Below are 20884 nucleotides of genomic sequence, written 5' to 3'. Positions count from 1 at the left end.
GAGTACAGAAAAGATTCATGAGAATGGTTTTAGGGATGAGGAACTTCAGTTAGGGAGATAGATTGGAGAAGGCTGAGAGATGATTTGATAGAGGTGTTCAAAACCATGAGGGGTCTGGACAGAGTAGATAGAGAGAAACTGTTCCCACTCATGAAAGGATTGAGGAAGAGAGGGCACAGATTTAAATTATTTGGTAAAAGAAGCAAAAGTGACATGAGGAAAAACTTTTTCATGCAGAGACTTGTTAGGGTCTGGAATGCACTGCCTGAGAGTGTGGTGGAGGCAGGTTCAATTGAAGCATCCAAAAGGGAATTAGACAGTTATATGAAAAGGAAGAATGTGCAGGGTTATGGAGAGAAGGCAGGGGAATGGAACTGAGTGAATTGCTCTTTTGGACACACAATGGGCCGAATGGCCTCCTTCTGTACTGCAACAATTCTGTGATTCTTTATGCTTCTGAGGAGTGGGAGTTAGTTCTGTGGAAATTCCGGCAATTATGACTAAGGAAATTCTCATTGCCCCATCCCTCTCATGTTGTACCATTTCACATCAAGAATGTTACAGAATGACCCAAATAGAGTCATAGAGCCATATATAGCACAAAAGGCAGCCATTCGGCCCATCGAGTCTATGCCTGCTCTCAAAGGAACTATTCAGTCAGTCCTACTCTGCTGCTTGATCCTTGTAGCCTTGTAAGTTTATTTCCTTCAAGAGGTCATCCAATTTCCTGTTGAAGTCATTGATTGTCTCCGCTTCCACCACCCTTGTGGGCATCGAGTTCCAGGTCATTACCACCCACTGCATAAAAAAGTTCTTCCTCATATTCCCCTGCATCTCTTGCCCAAAGCCTTCAACCTGTGTCCCCTAGTCCTTGTACCATTAGTGAATAGTAATAGCTTTTCTTTATCTAACTTATCTAAGCCTGTCATAATTTTGTAACCTTCTATTAAATCTCCCCGTAATCTCCTTTGTTCTAAGGAGAACAACCCCAGCCTTTCCAAACTAACCTAGTAACTAAAATTCCCCATTCCTGGAAGCATTCTGGAAAAATCTCCTCTGCACCCTCTCAAGGACCCTCACATCCTTCCTAAAGTGCGGTGACACAGAACTGGACACAGTACTCCAGTTAGGGCCTAACCAGAGATTTATAAAAGTTCAGCATAACGTCCCTGCTTTTGTACTCAATGCCTCTATTTATGAAGCCCAAGATCCCATATGATTTGCTAACCACTCTCTCAATAAGTCCTGCCACCTTCAAAAATTGATGCACATGCACTCCCAGGTCCATCTGTTCCTGTACGCTCTTTAGAACTGTACCATTAAGTATATATTGCCTCTCCCTATTCCTTCTGCCAAAATTCATTGCCTCACATTTGTCAGTATTAAATTCTAACTACTGCCTGTCTATCCATTCTGCTAGCCTATCTATGTCCTTTTGGAGGCGGTTCATATCATCTTCACTGTTCGTTGCACCTCCAAGTTTGGTGTCATTGTCAAATTTTGAGATTCTACTCTGTATTCTGAGATCCAAGTCATTTATGTATAGCAAAAAATAAACAATGCTCCCAACACTGACTCTTGGGGAACACCACTGTCTACCATCCGCTAGTCTGAAAAGCAACCATTTACTATGACTCACTGTTTTCTGTCCTTAAGCCAATTTTTTATCTAATTGGACACTGACCCTCCTAGTTCATGAGCTTCAGTTTTGTTAATCAGCCTTTTATGTGGTACCTTTTCAAATGCTTTCTGAAAATCCATATAAACAATATCTACCGCATTCCCTTCATCAACCTCTACTACTTCATCAAAAAATTTAATTCGATTAGTCAAGCATGATCTGCCTTTTACAAAACTGTGCTGGCTATCCTTAATTAACTTGAACCTCTCCAATTTTTTTCCCGATTATTGTTTCTAAAACCTTACCCACCACTGATGTTACTGCTGCTGCTTGTAGCTATTCCTACTGTTCCTCTGTCATGGTATGCCACGTTTGTCTATCTTGCACCAACCACACACAGCCACTGTAGCTTGTCTGCAACCACTCTGTGATGTCCATCATCCAATTAGAGTGACCCCTCTTTCTCCGGCCCTCCACTTTACCCTCTCAAAGAGATCACTAAAGTTAATCAGCTCTGATCAAATGGCTGAAATGGACATTTTCTTTTCTGGATGTCACCTTTTAGAGTTCCTTTTGCTGTTGCAATTTCAAGCACCTCTTCGTTTGTCTTATGGTCTGCATAAGGAACTTTAGGCACCCATACATAAAAGGCCATACAACAGCTCTTCACTTATTGTTCAGGTTTCTGAGGCATACAGGAAAATGGATGGAATGTATGAGTTTTATGAGAATCTTATGAGTTTTTTCCTTTTTAGATGCTTGAGCTTTCTTGTTAAACTCAACTAAATAGCTGAAGTTTGTTCACTGTTATGTTTTCAGTCAATGAGGAAGCAGTCAACCTGGTCAAACATCATGAAAAATATTCAAAAGGGAGAGAGTTGCCTGGATTCACCAAGTACAGAGTTTTCGAAGCTATTATCAGAGACCAGATTCAGGAGTTGCTGGAGCCCTCTCTTGAAATTATGAATGAATTTTCAGGTGAAACATGAAATACATATATTGCATAATATGAAAAGATGCTTGAAACAAAAGGCTTAATCGATGGTTTGTGTGGTTGCCTCAGTAGTTAAGGCTTTGTGAAAATAGCAGAATTTTAGGCCCGTGTAATTACGTCGTGGGATTCCAGTATTCAAATGCATAATGTGCTTGTCTGATATTCCTCTTTCCGCTGTTATAACAAAGATAATTATCTGATTAAAATAATGGAGAAATGCAATAATTGAGACTTGGGGAGCTGTTGAAACCTTTATAAATGCCTCTGCCACCTCCAGATTTGACAGGTTCAACACTTTTCTTCCTGGTCTCCATCCTCCATCTTTCATGACCTTTGTGCACACATCTTGGGTAATGGTAGTGCAATGGTTATGATACTGGACTAATAGTTCACTCAGCCTTGATTAATCTGCAGACCATGACTTCAAATCCCACCTTAGCAGTTTGAGAACTTTAATTCAGTTTAATAAATGTAGAAATAGAAAGTAGTGAAAGTCATCATGAAGCTGTCATTAAATGAAAAAAAGTGGCTCATTCACTTCCTTTAGGGAAGGAACTTGTAATCTTTACTCAGTTTCATATATTTGACGGCAGTCCTACACCGATGTGGTTGACACTACCCCCTGAAATGGCCTGGTAAGCCACCCTGTTGTATTAACTGTTCCCATGGACTGCAACAGTTCAAGAAGGTCACCCACCTTCCCTGGACAATATCTGCCAGCCTTGTAAGCAATGCCCACAACTTGATAATTAACTTTTAAAAAACACCCTGTAAGCCTTTCTCGGCTATCACTTCGCTGACTTGCATTGGCACCCTACCATTCACCAACTCAAGTTTCAACTTCTTACCTACTTTACAACCCTCAATGCATCCATCCTTCCTTCACCCAACAAAACCCACCCCTTTAACAGGAATCTAGGAGCAGGCGAAGGCCATTAAGGCTGTTGCGCCTGCTCTGCCATTCAATTAGATCATGGATGATCATCTACCTCAACACCACTTACCCACTATCCCCATATCCCTTGATCTCATTAATATCCAGATATCTATCAAACATACATACAAACATATGAATTAGGAACAAGAGTAGACCAGTCGGTCCCTCGTGCCTGCTCCACCATTCAATAAGATCATGGCTGATCTGATTGTAACCTCAATTCCACATTCCCGCCTGTACCTGATAACCTTTCACCCCCTTGTTTATCAAGAATCTATCTACCTCTGCCTTAAAAATATTCAAAGACTGATTCTACCACCTTTTGAGGAAGAGAGTTCGAAAGACTCATGACTCTCTAAGAGAGAAAAAAAGCTTCTCATCTCTTCGAGGCTAGAAACAGAGAGCGAGTGCAGCTGAACACGTGGCTACAGAGCCGGTGTAGGAGGGAGGGCTTCAGATATGTGGATCATTGGGATACGTTCTGGGGAAGGTGGGACCTGTACAAGAAGGACGGGTTGCATTTGAACTGGAGGGGCACCAATATCCTGGGCGGGAGGTTTGCTAGAGCTCTTCGGGAGGGTTTAAACTAGTTTGGCAGGGGGATGGGAACCGGAGCTACGGATCAGTGGATGGGGTAGCTGTTGAACAGGCAGATACAGAGTGCAGAGAGTCTGTGAGGAAGGTTAGACAGTTGACAGGGCAAAGTTGCAGCCAGTATGATGGGTTGAAGTGTGTCTATTTTAACGCAAGAAGTGTCAGGAATAAGGGTGATGAACTTAGAGCATGGATCAGTACTTGGAGCTATGATGTTGTGGCCATTACGGAGACTTGGATATCACAGGGGCAGGAATGGATGTTGGATGCTCCAGGGTTTAGATGTTTCAAAAGGAATAGGGAGGGAGGTAAAAGAGGTGGGGGAGTGGCATTGCTAATCAGGGATAGTATCACAGCTGCAGAAAGGGAGGTCGTCGAGGAGGGTTTGTCTACTGAGTCATTATGGGTGGAAGTCAGAAACAGGAAAGGAGCAGTCACTTTATTGGGAGTTTTCTATAGACCCCCCAATCGCAACAGAGACATGGAGGAACAGATTGGGAGGCAGATTTTGGAAAGCTGCAGAAGTAACAGGGTTGTTGTCATGGGTGACTTCAACTTCCCTAATATTGATTGGAACCTCCTTAGTGCAAAGAATTTGGATGGAGCAGTTTTTGTCAGGTGTGTCCAGGAAGGTTTCCTGACTCAATATGTAGATAGGCCGACTAGAGGAGAGGTTATGTTGGATTTGGTGCTTGGCAACGAACCAGGCCAGGTGGCAGATCTCTCGGTGGGAGAGCATTTCGGTGATAGTGATCACAACTCCCTGACCTTTACTATAGTCATGGAGAGGGACAGGAGCAGACGGGATGTGAAAATATTTAATTGTGGGAGGGGGAATTACAATGCTATTAGGCAGGAACTGAGGAGCTTAAATTGGGAACAGATGTTCTCAGGGAAATGCACAACAGAAATGTGGAGGTTGTTTAGGGAGCACTTGCTGCGACTGCTGGATAGGTTTGTCCCGATGAGGCAAGGAAGGGATGGTAGGGTGAAGGAACCTTGGATGACAAGAGATGTGGAACAGCTAATCAAGAGGAAGAAGGAAGCTTACTTAAGGTTGAGGAAGCAAGGATCAGACAGGGCTCTAGAGGGTTACAAGGTAGCCAGGAAGGAACTGAAGAATGGACTTAGGAGAGCTAGAAGGGGACATGAAAAAGTCTTGGCGGGTAGGATTAAGGAAAATCCCAAGGTGTTCTACACTTATGTGAGGAACAAGAGGATGGCCAGAGTGAGGGTAGGGCCGATCAGGGATATTGGAGGGAACTTGTGCCTGGAGTCGGAGGAGGTAGGGGAGGTCCTTAATGAATACTTTGCTTCAGTATTCACTAGTGAGAGGGACCTTGTCGTTTGTGAGGACAGCGTAAAACAGGCTGATATGCTCGAACAGGTTGATGTTAAGAAGGAGGATGGAAATTTTGAAAGACATGAGGATAGATAAGTCCCCAGGGCCAGACGGGATATATCCAAGGTTATTACGGGAAGTGAGGGAAGAGATTGCCGCGCCTTTGGCGATGATCTTTGCGTCCTCACTGTCCACTGGAGTAGGACCAGATAATTGGAGGGTGGCAAATGTTATTCCCTTGTTCAAGAAAGGGAATAGGGATAACCCTGGGAATTATAGACCAGTCAGTCTTACATCAGTAGTGGGCAAATTATTGGAGAGGATTCTGAGAGACAGGATTTATGATTATTTGGAAAAGCATAATTTGATTAGAGACAGTCAGCATGGCTTTGTGAGGGGCAGGTCATGCCTCTCAAGCCTTATTGAATTCTTTGAGGATGTGACAAAACACATTGATGAAGGAAGAGCAGTGGATGTGGTGTATATGGATTTTAGCAAGGCGTTTGATAAGGTTCCCCATGGTAGGCTCATTCAGAAAGTAAGGAGGCATGGGATTCAGGGAAATTTGGCTGTCTGGATACAGAATTGGCTGGCCCATAGAAGACAGAGGGTGTTGTAGATGAAAAGTATTCAGCCTGGAGCTCGGTGACCAGTGGTGTTCCGCAGGGATCTGTTCTGGGACCTCTGCTCTTTGTGATTTTTATAAATGACTTGGATGAGGAAGTGGAAGGCTGGGTTAGCAAGTTTGCCGATGACACAAAGGTTGCTGGAATTGTGGATAGTGTGGAGAGCTGTTGTAGGTTGCAACGGGACATTGACAGGATGCAGAGCTGGGCTGAGAAGTGGCAGATGGAGTTCAACCTGGAAAAGTGTGAAGTGATTCATTTTGGAACGTCGAATTTGAATGCAGAGTACAGGCTTAAAGACAGGATTCTTGGCAGTGTGGAGGAACAGAGGGATCTTGGGGTCCACGTCCATAGATCGCTCAAAGTTGCCACCCAAGTTGATAGGGTTGTTAAGAAGGCGTATGGTGTGTTGGCTTTCATTAACAGGGGGATTGAGTTTAAGAGCCGCGAGGTTATGCTGCAGCTCTATAAAGCCCTGGTTAGACCACATTTGGAATCTTGTGTTCAGTTCTGGTCGCCTCATTATAGAAAGGATGTGGAAGCTTTAGAGAGGATGCAGAGGAGATTTACCAGGATGCAGCCTGGACTGGAGGGCATGTCTTATGAAGAAAGGTTGAGGGAGCTAGGGCTTTTCTCATTGGAGCAAAGAAGGATGAGAGGTGACTTGATAGAGGTGTACAAGATGATGAGAGGCATAGAGTGGATAGCCAGAGACTTTTTCCCAGGGCGGAAAGGGCTATCACCAGGGGGCATAATTTTAAGGTGATTGGAGGAAGGTTTCGGGGAGATGTCAGAGGTAGGTTCTTTACACAGAGAGTGGTTGGTGCGTGGAATGCACTGCCAGCGGTGGTAGTAGAAGCAGATACATTAGGGACATTTAAGCGACTCTTGGATAGGTACATGGATGATAGTAGAATGTAGGGTATGTAGGTAGTTTGATCTTAGAGTAGGTGAAAGGGGCGGCACAACATCGTGGGCCGAAGGGCCTGTACTGTGCTGTACTCTGTACTGTACTATGTTTTCTGTCTTAAATGGGCAACCCCTTATTTTTAAACAGTGACCTCTAGTTCTCGATCAGGGTTGCCCAACATATGGCCCTTGGGCCAGAATCCTGCCCACCAAACATTTCCATCTGGCCCGCGGATGTAAACTGTTCCCGGAGCCGCTCCTTATCCTCACCGTGACTGTAGATGGGCTATTTCCCTTTGCCAGTCTAGCTTTTAAACTAATGGACTGTCAGTTTCACAGGTGACAGCTGCTGACATCGGGAACAGCCGTTTCCCAACGGACTGGGAGTTTTCCAGTGAAGACGGGGGTGGGGGCGAGAGAGAGAGAGATGGGGACAGAGAGAGAGAGAGAGAGGGGACAGAGAGAGAGAGGTGGGGAGCGAGATGGGGTCAGAGAGACAGAGAAGGCAGAGAGACAGAGAGGGGGGGCATAGAGAGAGAGAAAGGGGGGCAGAGAGAGGGGGGTTGGAGTGGGTGGAGAGACAGAGAGTGGGGGCAGAGAGACGGGTGGACAGAGAGACAGGGGGACAGAAAGATTGGGGAGCACTGAGCGGGGAGCAGGGAACACTGGAGACATGGAGGGGTGGAGAGAAAGGAGGGAGAGGTACAGAGAAAGGGGCGGGTGGAGAGGGACAGAGAGGGGGGAGTAGGAGACAGAGAGAGGAGGAGAGAGGGAGACAGAGAGATAGACAGACGGGGGGTGGGGGTAGAAAGAGAGACACAGAGGGGAGAGAGGGGGCAGAGAGAGTCAAAGAGTCATTTACTTACGGCACAGAAGAAAGCCATTCTGTCCATTGAGTTCATGTGAGCTCTCCACAGAGCTATGCAGTCATTTCCACTCTCTGGCTCAATCCCCATAGCCCTGCAAGTCTATATCTTTCAGGTGGCCATTCAACTTTCTCTTGAAGTCATTAATCATCTCCACTTCCACCACTTTTGTGGACAGCGAGCTCCAGGTCATTACCACCCGCTGCGTATAAAGGTGCTTTCTCATATTCCCATGCATCTTTTGCACAAGACTTATAATCTGTGTCCCCTAGTCTTAGAGGGGAGGGGGAAGAAAGAGAGAATCAGACACACACATTGAGTGGGGATCAAGGTCTCTCCTAACAAATGGACATTTATTTAGAGATACAGCACTGAAACAGGCCCTTCGGCCCACCGAGTCTGTGCCGACCAACAACCACCCATTTATACTAACCCTACAGTAATCCCATATTCCCTATTACCTACCTACACTAGGGGCAATTTACAATGGCCAATTTACCTACCACCTGCAAGTCTTTGGCTGTGGGAGGAAACCGGAGCACCCGGCGAAAACCCACGCAGACACAGGGAGAACTTGCAAACTCCGCACAGGCAGTACCCAGAATCGAACCCGGGTCCCTGGAGCTGTGAGGCTGCGGTGCTAACCACTGCGCTAATACTCTGCATCGCTACATCACGTGTGCGGGCAGTGATTGACTCCTTATTAAAGCAAAAACAATGCTAGGTATGTCACTAAATCTGGTTTCATTATAGTGATGAGAAAGTAAGTCAATAAATTAGTCTTCTCATTTAAAGTTTTATAGCCAACTTACCTCTCATACCTTTGTAGTTTCCTTTGTTCTACACCACTTTCAAACTTAATGTAAAATTCTGTCATATTATCATCACTATTTTCCAAAGGCTCCTTTATAACAAGGTTATTAATTAGCCCTTTCTCATTACATAATGCTAAATCTAAGATAGCCCAATCCCTAGTTGGTTCTTCAACGTACTGCTCCAGAAATTCATCTGGTACAAAGCAAGCTTTTGGCTATCCCTCCTAATTCCTTTCCTGTCTGAACATCCGTTTTCCTAACACCTGTCCAAGAAGGACTTTGGGGCATTATTTACATCAGATAAGAGAAAGTTGCTGTTGTTTAATTTGTACTAAAGCACTGTGTTACGACCAGGTGAGAAAGATGTCTCGGGGTCTTTTGCTGTCTTCCTGATCTTATTGTAACACAGTTTAATTTTAAACACACTGTGTTTTTGGAGCTCCCCCTTGGTGAATCCTTGTTCACCACTTTCCAATTATAAGGCAAAGAAATGAGCATGAACAGGCTTTCTTCAGTTTAAAGGGGAAAAGTGAAATTTATGAAACCTTAAACTTAAACTCTAACGTGGTTAACGCCTATGGATATACAATGCGCCCACGCTAGCATGCACATGCAATACACACATGCAAACAGAGACAGAAAAGAGAAGAAAAATAAAATGGAGAGGTTTGAGGCAGTCTCTAAAAGGGGTTTCTTGTTACTGTTTCTGTGTTTCCAGCTCATGTAGAGTCCTTGATTGTAGACAGCTCTTACTTTTCATTGGGGCCCAGTATTCTTCTTAAACCTTATTCACCGTAGGAGATTTTTCTCTCTCGGGGTTGATATGTCTTCAATGGTTTCCGCAGCTGGTGAGAGCGAGATGACAGCAGACAGGAGAGAGGTCTTCTCAGTCCAGGAGAAAAGTGCCTTCTGATTTCAAATCTGTGGCAAGTTCAAAAAAACCAACAGCCAGCTAGTCATGTGACTAAAACTGACCACTTCTTCTGTGTATTGGGGAAGCAAAGAATGGGTCCCTTTGTTCCAACGCGGTCTGTTACTATGCAAATGTCTTTCCAGTCAGGGGTTTGCAATTTTAAGTTTTAATGTTCATGAGGCAAAATAATGTGCGCCTTAGTTTGGTAGATGGGGAGATGGGGGGGGGGGGGGGGTGGTGGGGGGGTGTTGCCTGACAACTGTTTCCCAAACCTTCATGATCTTCTAATATAGCGTTTCAAATTTTCCATCAAACAATTCATGTTTTTAATAGTCCTGTTTCATAACTAAGTCTAATCCAGTTATTCTTTGTTCTCTCTTTCTAGCTAACGTTGAGGCAGTGTTTAAAACATTGGCACGTCAACATTTTAATGGTTTCCCAGCTTTAGTCAAAGAAATTCAGGTATGTAACACTAATTGCTGTTATGGAGAAAATAGCTTGATCAATAAACTGGATTGTATTGTCTCACTAATCATTACCCTGTCGTCTCATCCCCATCCTTGAGGCTTGGTGTTTTTGTATTCTTATCTCAAGGACAGCATGTTTACACAAATGCGAAGGCAATTAGACTTCTGGGTTGTACAACTTCCCATGACTATTGCCACGCATCCCATCATGCCCTGGTTCCACACAACTACAGTGCTCAGTGCTTCCATCTTTCTTCGAAGTCTGTTACCGTAGCCTCATGCTAAATAATCTACTTATGTCATCCTACTGGGCCCACTTCACTGCTAACTTATGTGAGGTAATTTTAATGGTGGTCTGACTCGTTTTAATTTATTTATGGGATATCAGCGTTGCTGGCTAGGCCAGCATTTATTGCCCATCCCTAATAGCCCATGAGAAGGTGGTGGTGAGCTGCCTTCTTGAACCGCTGCAGTCCATGTGAGGTAGGTACACCCAGAATGCTGTTAGGAAGGGAGTTCCAGGATTTTGACCCAGCAACAGTGAAAGAACGGCGATATAGTTCCAAGTCAGGATGGTGTGTGGCTTGGAGGGGAACTTGCAGGTGGTGGTGTTCCCATGCATTTGCTGCCCTTGTCCTTCTAGATGGTAGAGGTCGCGGATTTGGAAGGTGCTGTCTAAGGAGCCTTGGTGTGTGCTGCAGTGCATCTTGCAGATGGTACACACTGCTGCCACTGTGCGTCGGTGGTGGAGGGAGTGAATATTTGTGGATGGGGTGCCGATCAAGTGGGCTGCTTTGTCCTGGATGACGTCGAGCTTCTTGTTGTTGGCGCTGCACCATCCAGGCAAGTGGAGAGTATTCCATCTCACTCCTGACTTGTGCCATGTAAATGGTGGACAGGCAATGGGGAGTCAGGAGGAGAGTTACCACAGGATTCCGAGCCTCTGACCTGCTCTTGTAGCCACGGTAATGTCAAGAGGAGATGGTTAGATTCTTCTTGGAAATGGTCCTTGCCTGGCACTTGTGTGACACGAAGGGACTGTATACATAGAAAGGACGGTATACATAGTCCAACACAGCCTCTTCATTGTTTTACCTGTTGTAGGTTTTGGTTTTCAGACTGCAGGGAGGCAAATTCAGCCCTTTTTAGACAGTCGCGATTTTGCTGATACACTGGGGGAAATTTTATGCTCTCCCTCATGGCTAGTTTGGAGGTGGGGAGAGCATTTAATAAGGTGATCAGGTGGGATTTCTGACGTCCTGTCCCATGATGTTCGCTTTCTTGAGGCTGATGGTTAGGCCAAATTCGTTGCTGGCAGCCACAAACCTGGTTGAATTATTAGGAGGCATGGTGGGTTTCTACTTAGCTGACCCTATGGCTTGCTTTGTTGGATTGTTTGGAGGCTCAAGCACTGAAGCGAGGAATCTCCTCCAAGCCAATTTATTCTCGCTTCCCCAAGCAAATCTTCTAAGGCTGTCAAACTAGGGAAAAGTCCAAGCATGAATACTAGTTGAAACTGGATGGAGGGGAAAATCAGGCAGGGGGTATAAAGGGTGGTTGTTCGGCTACCAACAGTTTCCTGCCGACTGGTGTAAGTTCAAATCTAGCCATCTCCTAATTCTACACTTTAAAATGATAGCAAACCAGCCTGTTGTTATTTTGAGACACATCAAACATGCTGCATGCTGGGTGGATGGGTGAACATGACTCTCCCCAAGACATGTTCTGGCCTACCAGAGATGATGCAGAATGGGACCTCAGCATAGTTCCATGGAACAGCATGGACAATTCGGTGAGGCATTGAACTACTTTTGGTTTTGTTTTCAAGATTCTCCAAATTTGTACAATGGTAAAGCCGGCCTTCACGCGGTCATGTTTCCAATGCAATGAGCTATCAGCAAGTCAGGTACATAGCATCAGCTGGTACCCTCTCACCCCTCTTCTTTCATTAGATGACTAAGATTAGTCAATTGAAATCTCAGAATACTTGTATTTTATACCAACAAATGTGAGCCGCATGGAAGATGGCAGGATCCCCAAAGACACATTGTACAGCGAGCTCGCCACTGGTATCAGACCCACCGGCCGTCCATGTCTCCATTATAAAGACGTCTGCAAACGCGACATGAAATCGTGTGACATTGATCACAAGTCGTGGGAGTCAGTTGCCAGCATTCGCCAGAGCTGGCGGGCAGCCATAAAGACAGGGCTAAATTGTGGCGAGTCGAAGAGACTTAGTAGTTGGCAGGAAAAAAGACAGAGGCGCAAGGGGAGAGCCAACTGTGCAACAGCCCCAACAAACAAATTTCTCTGCAGCACCTGTGGAAGAGCCTGTCACTCCAGAATTGGCCTTTATAGCCACTCCAGGCGCTGCTTCACAAACCACTGACCACCTCCAGGCGCGTATCCATTGTCTCTCGAGATAAGGAGGCCCAAAAGATACCAACAAAGCACACCCTGAGGCTGTTGAGTTTTTATTTCTCCTATTTGCTGCATTTTTGAAAAACATTGTTCTCTTTTCTATATTCCACAGATTAAAATTACCGAAACCTGTCAGAAAATGGAGAAAGAGGCGGAGCATATGATTAGGACGAACTTTAAGATGGAGGGAATGGTCTACGCTCCGGATGAAATGTACGGCTACAAATTGTTGGAATTTCAGTCACTATCTCAACAAAAGGGTAACAACTTCACAGGAAATTCAATCCCAGATGTCCAGACAATGGTTGTTCATTTACAAACCTATTATCAGGTGAGAGCACATTAATAATGTTATGTTCATTAACTCTGTTGCAGAAGATCTGGCTAGGAATGGGATTGAGGGTTAAAGGGTTAGGTGGTCCAATGCTTCAGAAGCTCACACAAGTAGCTGCACTTTATGTGCAAACCTGACCATGTTGTTTGGCCATTAGTCATTACTGAACCTATACTGCTTTCCTCACACTCAGGGGAGGTGGTGGCGTACTGATATTGTTACTGGACTAGTAACCCAGAGACCCAGGTATTGCTCTGGGAACATGGGTTTGAATCCCACCACAGCAGAAGGTGGAATTTGAATTCAATTAATAAAATCTGGAATTTAAAGCTAGTCTAATGATGGCCATGAAACCATTGTTGATTGTTGTAAAAACCCATCTGGTTCACTAATGTCCTTTAGGGAAGGAAATCTGCTGTCCTTACTTGGTCTGGCCTACATGTGACTCCAGATCCACAGCAATGTGATTGACTCTTACATGCCCACAAAATGGCCTAGCAAGCCACTCAGTTCAAGGACAATTAGGGATGGGCAATAAATGCTGGCCTGGCCTGCGATGCCCACATCCCATAAAAGAATTTTTAAAAAACACATTCTGCTTACGTATTCCTTAAAAGGAAAGAACTTGCATTTAGATAGTGCTTTTTATGGCTATCAGGATGTCTCAAAATGCTTTACAGCCAATGAAGTACTTTAGATGCGCAGTCACTATTTTAATGTAGGGAAATGCAGCAGCTATAAAGGCGTGTACATTTGCAAAAGTGAGGTTAGCCTGATGCAACAAAGCTGTAACTAGGTCAGTCATCAACTCATCAACTTTTTGATGAGTGGAGCTAAGCAAAAAGGACTAGCAATGATTATAACAGTCCTACAACTGAGACTGTCTTCTAGCTACCTAAATTAAATGTCACAGTGATGTATTTTATGAATTACTTCTCCTTATATAGAGATTCATGAACTAGGATGCATTTGAGAAATTTAGGCATATGCGCCACACGATTGCTGATGGTGAAAATTGACTCCATTGGCCATTTTGATGAAAGTACAGTTAACAAGCTTTTAACAGCTGTTACAACCTCAGTGAGACCATTAATGTTAAAACATGAGATATGAACCCTGCAGACCAATTTAAAGAAGTGCACAAGATTTCATGTTTTGAGATTTTGGGCTGAATTTTACCAGCCCTCCAATGTTGGGGGTTGCGGCGGGGGCCCGAAAAGATCTTCCGGGGGAGGCCCGCGACGCCCTCCTATGCCAGGAAGGCCCCGCTGTATTTTACCGGTGGCGACAAGGCCTCGGTGCAGCCCCTCCCCCCACCCCCCTGCTCAGTGGCAGGGCCTTCATTTACATATTGAAATAATTTTAAATAACTGCAAATTAACTTACCTTGGCCTGGTGGCCATCCCACGCCGATATTCCTGCCGGTGGCCGGAACTCCTGCACCTTCAGATCTCTGTTCGGAGATCTGAGGCGTGACACTGGTGGGGAGGCGGAGGAGTGATATCTTAAGGCGGGGAGGGGGCGGGGGGTGGGTGGCGGAGCGGTGAAAACCGTTCTGATTGCTCATGGGGATGGGAAGGGGTTTAGGGTCAAAGGTCCTGAAGTTGGTGGGGGGGGTGAAAGTTCTGCATAGCAATAGGTGTTTTTTTATGGATGGTCATTTTATATATTGTTCACTCAGTGTGGTGGGCGGGGGGTGGGGGTGGTGGAGAGGGGTTTCAAAGTTTAATTAAAATTTAATTTCCATGTTTATTGCAGCAGGACCATTAAAATTTTAAATTACCGGTAAGGGCCCGAAGCCTTTTAAAAATGGCACCGGCGTCTGTGCAGTGGCGTTGGACGCTGTTGCCAAGGATACAGAGCCCTCCCCTTTACGTCATCACAGGCGGGCGCTCCACCCCCTCCATGCTAATGAGCCTCCACGCGTAATATAGCGGAGGCTCAGGGACGGGCAATCTGCGTGGGCGGGCCGCCATCTTCAAAGCGCGCTGCCGCAATGGCGCTCGTAAAATTCAGCCCTGTTACTATAGCAACTAAACTAAAGATCAACATTAACTAAACAGAACTTTGTAAGTAGCTAGTACACAAAATTACACAGAAAAGTATTTCCCTTTAGCTTATTAAGATATTTGAAAACCCCACACCACATTTCTATGTTACACAGTGTCCTCACTGAAGTTAAAAGTCCCAAGCTCCTCACAGTTGCAATGGGTTGGCTCTCGCAGCTCTTCTCAAAGTCAATATCCTCTTCGCTCACTTCTTTCGAGCACTTTCGGCCCTGTCTTCTGTGAATCTCTGATGACGCCGTTGGTCTTTTTTACCTCCGCAAACCTCAGCTTTCATATTGGGTTCATGTCTTAGCAGCCTTTTGCTGTATCAGTGTTCTGAGAGCAGATGTTTTCTCTCTTTCTCTTCTGAGGCTGCCACTGCTGGTCTTTGTGTCTTCCGGTCTTCCTCAACTGACTCCAGACTTCTGAAAATCTGTTGAACTTGTCCAGAATCAATGCAGAGTCTACAAGTCTGACCAAAGCAGAACTTCCTTTGTTTCCAAGTGTTTCAGGGCCCCTGGCTCCCTGTTTACAATCTGAGAGGCTGGGAGAGTGAAACCCATTGTCCTGCAGGTGCTACAACCTTCATTCTGTTTTCAAAAGCGTCTTTGATCTGGGTTCCTTGTTCATGCGGTAAACAGGACCCCTGTCTTGTCTCCAGGTAGAATTGGGGTGAGGTTACATATTTCCTCCAAATCCTTCTTTACATTACATTAAAAATCACTGTTTTTAAAAACATTATCATACTACAAAGTCCAGCATTCATAGCTTAGCCAACAGCTCTATTTAGAAATGTTTTGTAATGTTTTCACTGACCAGCTAGTTTCACGACCAGATTGCCTTTACTTGAAGGTGTCACAGGTCAGTTAAAGTCAAATCAGTTTTTTGATCCTTTTTTTGGAATGTAAGAGTTAATCGTTAAACTGTGCCTAACATTGTTTGAGCCCTTACCTTCCTTTAAATCCTCAGATTGCTATAGATCGATTGATCCAAATGGTTCCCATGGTACTGAGATATTTTCTTCTCCAAGAATTGACTGACCAGATAAAGTTGGAGCTGGCTCAGCTATTTTTCCACAGTCAGGATGTGGACGCTCTCCTTCACGAGGATGATGATATGGCAGCAACACGACGAGCTTTGAAGGATAGCCTGGATCAGTTGACCAAAGCACAGACTCTTTTGATGATCTATTAATTTTTTTTTTAACTGAACGCGGAGAGTGTGAGTGGGGCAGTGGAGTATTGGAGTCATAGAGTTGTACAGCATAGAATCAGGCCCTTAGGCCCACCACGTCCATGCCAGCCATAATGCCTATCTATACTAATCCCACCTGCCTGCATTAATTCCATATCCCTCTATGCCTTGCTCATTCAAGTACCTGTCCAGATGCCTCTTAAATGTTGCTACTGTTCCTGCCTCCACCTCCTCTGGCAGCTCATTCCAGATACCCACTATTCTTTGTGTAAAGTGGTGCTGTGATGGAGATCGGGGCATCAACACACAGCACCTGACAAGTGGGGTAGGTGGGAGGAGAGACACAGTCTTGCGTTCTCAATCTCGTCTATGTTGTGTGGGAAGCTCCTGTGCGAGGCCAGGTATTTCTGCATGGATGGGGAGGTATTTAAATCACTTGAGGCTGCTCAGCAGGCCAAAAGAAAATGTGTCACTCACGAGAGCCCTTTTCTGCAGGAAATATCTGGTACTGAAGGGGGAACTTGTGAGAGAAAATGGATGGGTGAACATTAGAAGGTGGGATATTTTATAAAAATATATATATTTATTTATAAATGCTTTGATAGAGTAGGTAAAGGGAAACTATTTTCACTAGCGGAACAGGCTTCAGGGACTAAATGGCCTACTCCTGTTTCTATGTTCCTGGACGGTGGTTTGGTAACCAGAGGGCACAAATTTAAGATTATTGTCAAAGCAACAAGAGGAAAGATGAGGAGAGATTGTTTTTACACAGCAAGTTGTTACAATCTGGAATACAGTGGCTGAAAGGGTGATGGAAGCAGGTTCAATAATAACATTCAAAAGAGGATTGGGATGTATACTCAAAAAAATTTGCTGGACTGTGAGAAAAGAGTGCGGGAGTGGGACGAATTGGATAGCTCTTTCAATGGGCCAGAAAAGACATGATGGGCTGAATGGCTTCCCATCCATCCTGTATGATTCTAAAGAGCATTCATAATGTATGCATGAAAACAGACATTAATTGAAAATAAAAGCACAAACTAGATTTGCATTTAAATCTGTTAGTCTTTGTGTGCAAGCTGTAGCAAAATCATAAAAGTGTTCTTTCTAAAGTTTTTTTTAATGATTTTTCTGTGTAAGGGAAATCTTCCCACAGGTCGCAGGCTGTTGGCTGGACCTGAGTCTGGAGTTTAGTGGCATTTTGTTTGATTTTTCGGAGCCTCAGGGTTTTCCCTGAAGTCAATGCGATATTTTGAAGTACATTAACAGAGCTAACTGGGGCTAAGCAGCATTCAGTGGCAGGGATTTGAGGATGGATTAATTTCCTGGAGTTTTTCTTCATTTCTTGAGGCATCAGAGTATTTCCAATAGCAAGCACATGGTTAGTAAAATAGGTAGGCTTGATGGGATGAGTATGCTAGTTTAAGTTCTAAAATTGTAGATAATCCTGAAATTTTCAAATACACTAGTGCTTATATAGATATGTTCCTCTATGTTATGCTTTCACCTCTGAGTCAGAAAGTTGAGGATTTAAGTCCCACTCCAGACACATAAGCTAGGCTGGCATTTTGGTGCAGTACTAAGGGTGTGTATGAACCAAGAGTACAAAGAACAAAGAACAAAGAACAGTACAGCACAGGAACAGGCCATTCAGCCCTCCAAGCCTGCGCCGATCTTGATGCCTGCCTAAACTAAAACCTTCTGCACTTCCAGGGTCCGTATCCCTCTATTCCCATCCTATTCAAGTATTTGTCAAGATGCCTCTTAAACGTCTCTATGGTACTTGCTTCCACCACCTCCCCCGGCAGCAAGTTCCAGGCACTCACCACCCTCTGTGTAAAGAACTTGCCTCGCACATCCCCTCTAAACTTTGCCCCTCGCACCTTAAACCTATGTCCCCTAGTAACTGACTCTTCCACCCTGGGAAAAAGCTTCTAACTATCCACTCTGTCCATGCCGCTTATAACTTTGTAAACCTCTATCATGTCACCCCTCCACCTCCGTCGTTCCAGTGAAAACAATCCGAGTTTATCCAACCTCTCCTCATAGCTAATGCCCTCCAGACCAGGCAACATCCTGGTAAACCTCTTCGGTACCCTCTCCAAAGCCTCCACGTCCTTCTGGTAGTGTGGCGACCAGAATTGCACACAAAATTCTAAGTGTGGCCTAACTAAAGTTCTGTACAGCTGCAACATGACTTGCCAATTTTTATACTCTATGCCCCGACCGATGAAGGCAAGCATGCTGTATGCCTTCTTGACTACCTTATCCACCTGCGTTGCCACTTTCAGTGACCTGTGGACCTGTACGCCAAGATCTCTCTGCCTGTCAATACTCCTAAGGGTTCTGCCATTTACTGTAGACTTCCCACCTGCATTAGACCTTCCAAAATGCATTACCTCACATTTGTCCGGATAAAACTCCATCTGCCATTTCTCCGCCCAAGTCTCCAACCGATCTATATCCTGCTGTATCCTTTGACAATCCTCATCACTCTCGGCAACTCCACCAATCTTTGTGTCGTCCGCAAACTTACTAATCAGACCAGCTACATTTTCCTCCAAATCATTTATATATACTACAAACAGCAAAGGTCCCAGCATTGATCCCTGCAGAACACCACTACTCACATCCCTCCATTCAGAAAAGCACCCTTACACTGCTACCCTCTGTCTTCTATGACCGAGCCAGTTCTGTATCCATCTTGCCAGCTCCCCTCTGATCCCGTGTGACTTCACCTTTTGTATCAGTCTGCCATGAGGGGCCTTGTCAAAGGCTTTACTGAACTCCATGTCGATAACATCCACTGCCCTTCCTTCATCAATCATCTTCGTCACTTCCTCAAAAAACTCAATCAAATTAGTGAGACACGACCTCCCCTTCACAAAACCATGCTGCCTCTTGCTAATAAGTTCAACTCTTTCCAAATGGGAGTAAATCCTGTCCCGAAGAATCCTCTCTAATAATTTCCCTACCACTGACGTAAGGCTCACTGGGCTATAATTTCCTGGATTATCCTTGCTACCCTTCTTAAACAAAGGAACAACAGATCCAATCAGGCCCTGGGGACTTATCTACCTTAATGCTCCTCCTTTTTGATAATGAGTAGGCTAAGTACCCCCATGCACGCTAGTTCTATCATTTGTCACTTGCTGTACTGCCCAGATCTTTGTCATTGGCATAAATGAGAGCCTTCATCAAGAGTTACAAGCAGCTGTGAATGCATCTGTGTATGTGTGTGTGTGTGTATATGTACATGTGTGTACGTGTCTGTGTGTACATGTGTGTATGGGTGTGTATGTGTGTGTGTGTGTGTATACGTGTGTGTATATATGTGTGTGTGTCTGCTCAGTTGCTTCTGCACCATCGCACTAAAATCTGTCCTGACAGCCCAGCTTATTACATTATGAAATGCAAATGGAAATTTAGCATCAGTCATCCGGACAGGAAGTTCACATTTATACATTACTTGTATTTCTCCAAAAGGCCGTGTATTAAATTAGATACAGTTCCCATTACCCTTCAGAAAGTAAAAATGACATTAGCCTATTTTGTTGCCGACACAATTCTCAGAATGAATGAGCTCAGTGTTCTTCCTACTGCTTTGTTACAACAGGAACCATTGAAGTAAACAGGAGCAACTCAATTTGAAATGACCAGCAAGGACCTGAATTGTCCACTTAATTCAAGCAGGTGCCATTTGAGGTATCTACTTTCCACAATATCTGAAATGGAACTGTTTTTTTATGTTGCTACAGTTTATAGTGCCTGTCTGGGACCTTTAATTTAACAATGGACATTTCCATGCATTACAATAGCACGTGGATAAGGTGAAAAATCAGATTATGCAAAATTACAGACAATGCCATTAAAGAAGTTGGCATTGTTATTTAAGGTGAGACATTTTGCCAGATGCCAAACTAATTTAGATGAATGTTCTGAAGTTGGTGGCAAATGTACAACAACAGCTATCATTTTGTATAGTACCTGTAACAAAGTAAAATATCCAAGGCATTTCACAGGAGCATTATCAAACAAAATGTGACATTGAGCCACATAAGGCGATATTAGGGCAGATGAGAAAAAACTTGATCAGAGAGATACGTTTTAAGGAGGAGAGTGAGGTAGAGAGATTTATGAAGGGAATTCCAGAGTTTAGGGCCCGGGCAGCTGAAGGCACTGCCTCCAAAGGTGGAGTGATTAAAATCAGCAATGCATAAGAGGCCCGAATTGGAGGAGCGCAGATATCTTGGAGGGTTGTAGGTTTGGAAGGGGTTGTAGAGATAGGGAGGGGTGAGGCCGCAGAGGTTAATTGGCAAGATCAGAGCTCATGGTCACTGACCTGAAACGTTAACTCTGCTTCTCTCTCCACAGATGCTGCCAGACCTGCTGAGTATTTCCAGCATTTCTTGTTTTTATTTCAGATTTCCAGCATCTGCAGTATTTTGCTTTTATTTAAGGGCTCATGGAGTTGGGGGTAATATATTAGCATGGATAGAGGATTGGTTAACAGACAGGAAGCAATGAGTGGGCATAAATGAGGCATTTTCAAGTTGGCCAGCAGTAAATAGTGAAGTGCCACAAGGAAAAGTGCTGGGGCCTCATCCATTTACAATCTATATTAAAGATTTAGATGAAGAGACAGAGAGTAATGTATCTAAGTTTGTTGATGATACAAAGGTAGATGGAAAGGTAAGCTGTGGGGAGAACACAGAGACTGCAAAGAGATATGGACAGGTTAAGTGAGTGGCAGATGGAGTATATATAGGGAAGAGTGAAGTTATGCACTTTGGTTGTAAGAAT

The 20884-nt window shown here is 44.4% G+C and overlaps 1 protein-coding gene across 1 annotated transcript in view; it reads left to right on the top strand.

Moving 5' to 3' along the window:
* The window catches only part of LOC137374694 (interferon-induced GTP-binding protein Mx3-like), a 56231-nt gene extending 37999 nt beyond the window's left edge, over positions 1-18232 (top strand). Inside the window, exons 10-13 of the mRNA XM_068041203.1 lie at positions 2441-2599; positions 10003-10079; positions 12618-12836; positions 15857-18232. Of these exons, the coding sequence (XP_067897304.1) occupies positions 2441-2599; positions 10003-10079; positions 12618-12836; positions 15857-16081 (680 nt within the window). The 3' untranslated portion in view covers positions 16082-18232. The remainder of the gene's footprint in view (positions 1-2440; positions 2600-10002; positions 10080-12617; positions 12837-15856) is intronic.
* Positions 18233-20884: the final 2652 nt, after the last annotated feature.

This window comes from Heterodontus francisci, chromosome 10 (genome assembly GCF_036365525.1).
Source record: "Heterodontus francisci isolate sHetFra1 chromosome 10, sHetFra1.hap1, whole genome shotgun sequence".
In the NCBI taxonomy this organism is placed as follows: Eukaryota; Metazoa; Chordata; class Chondrichthyes; order Heterodontiformes; family Heterodontidae; genus Heterodontus; species Heterodontus francisci.
This window is presented reverse-complemented; position numbering and strand designations above follow the sequence as displayed.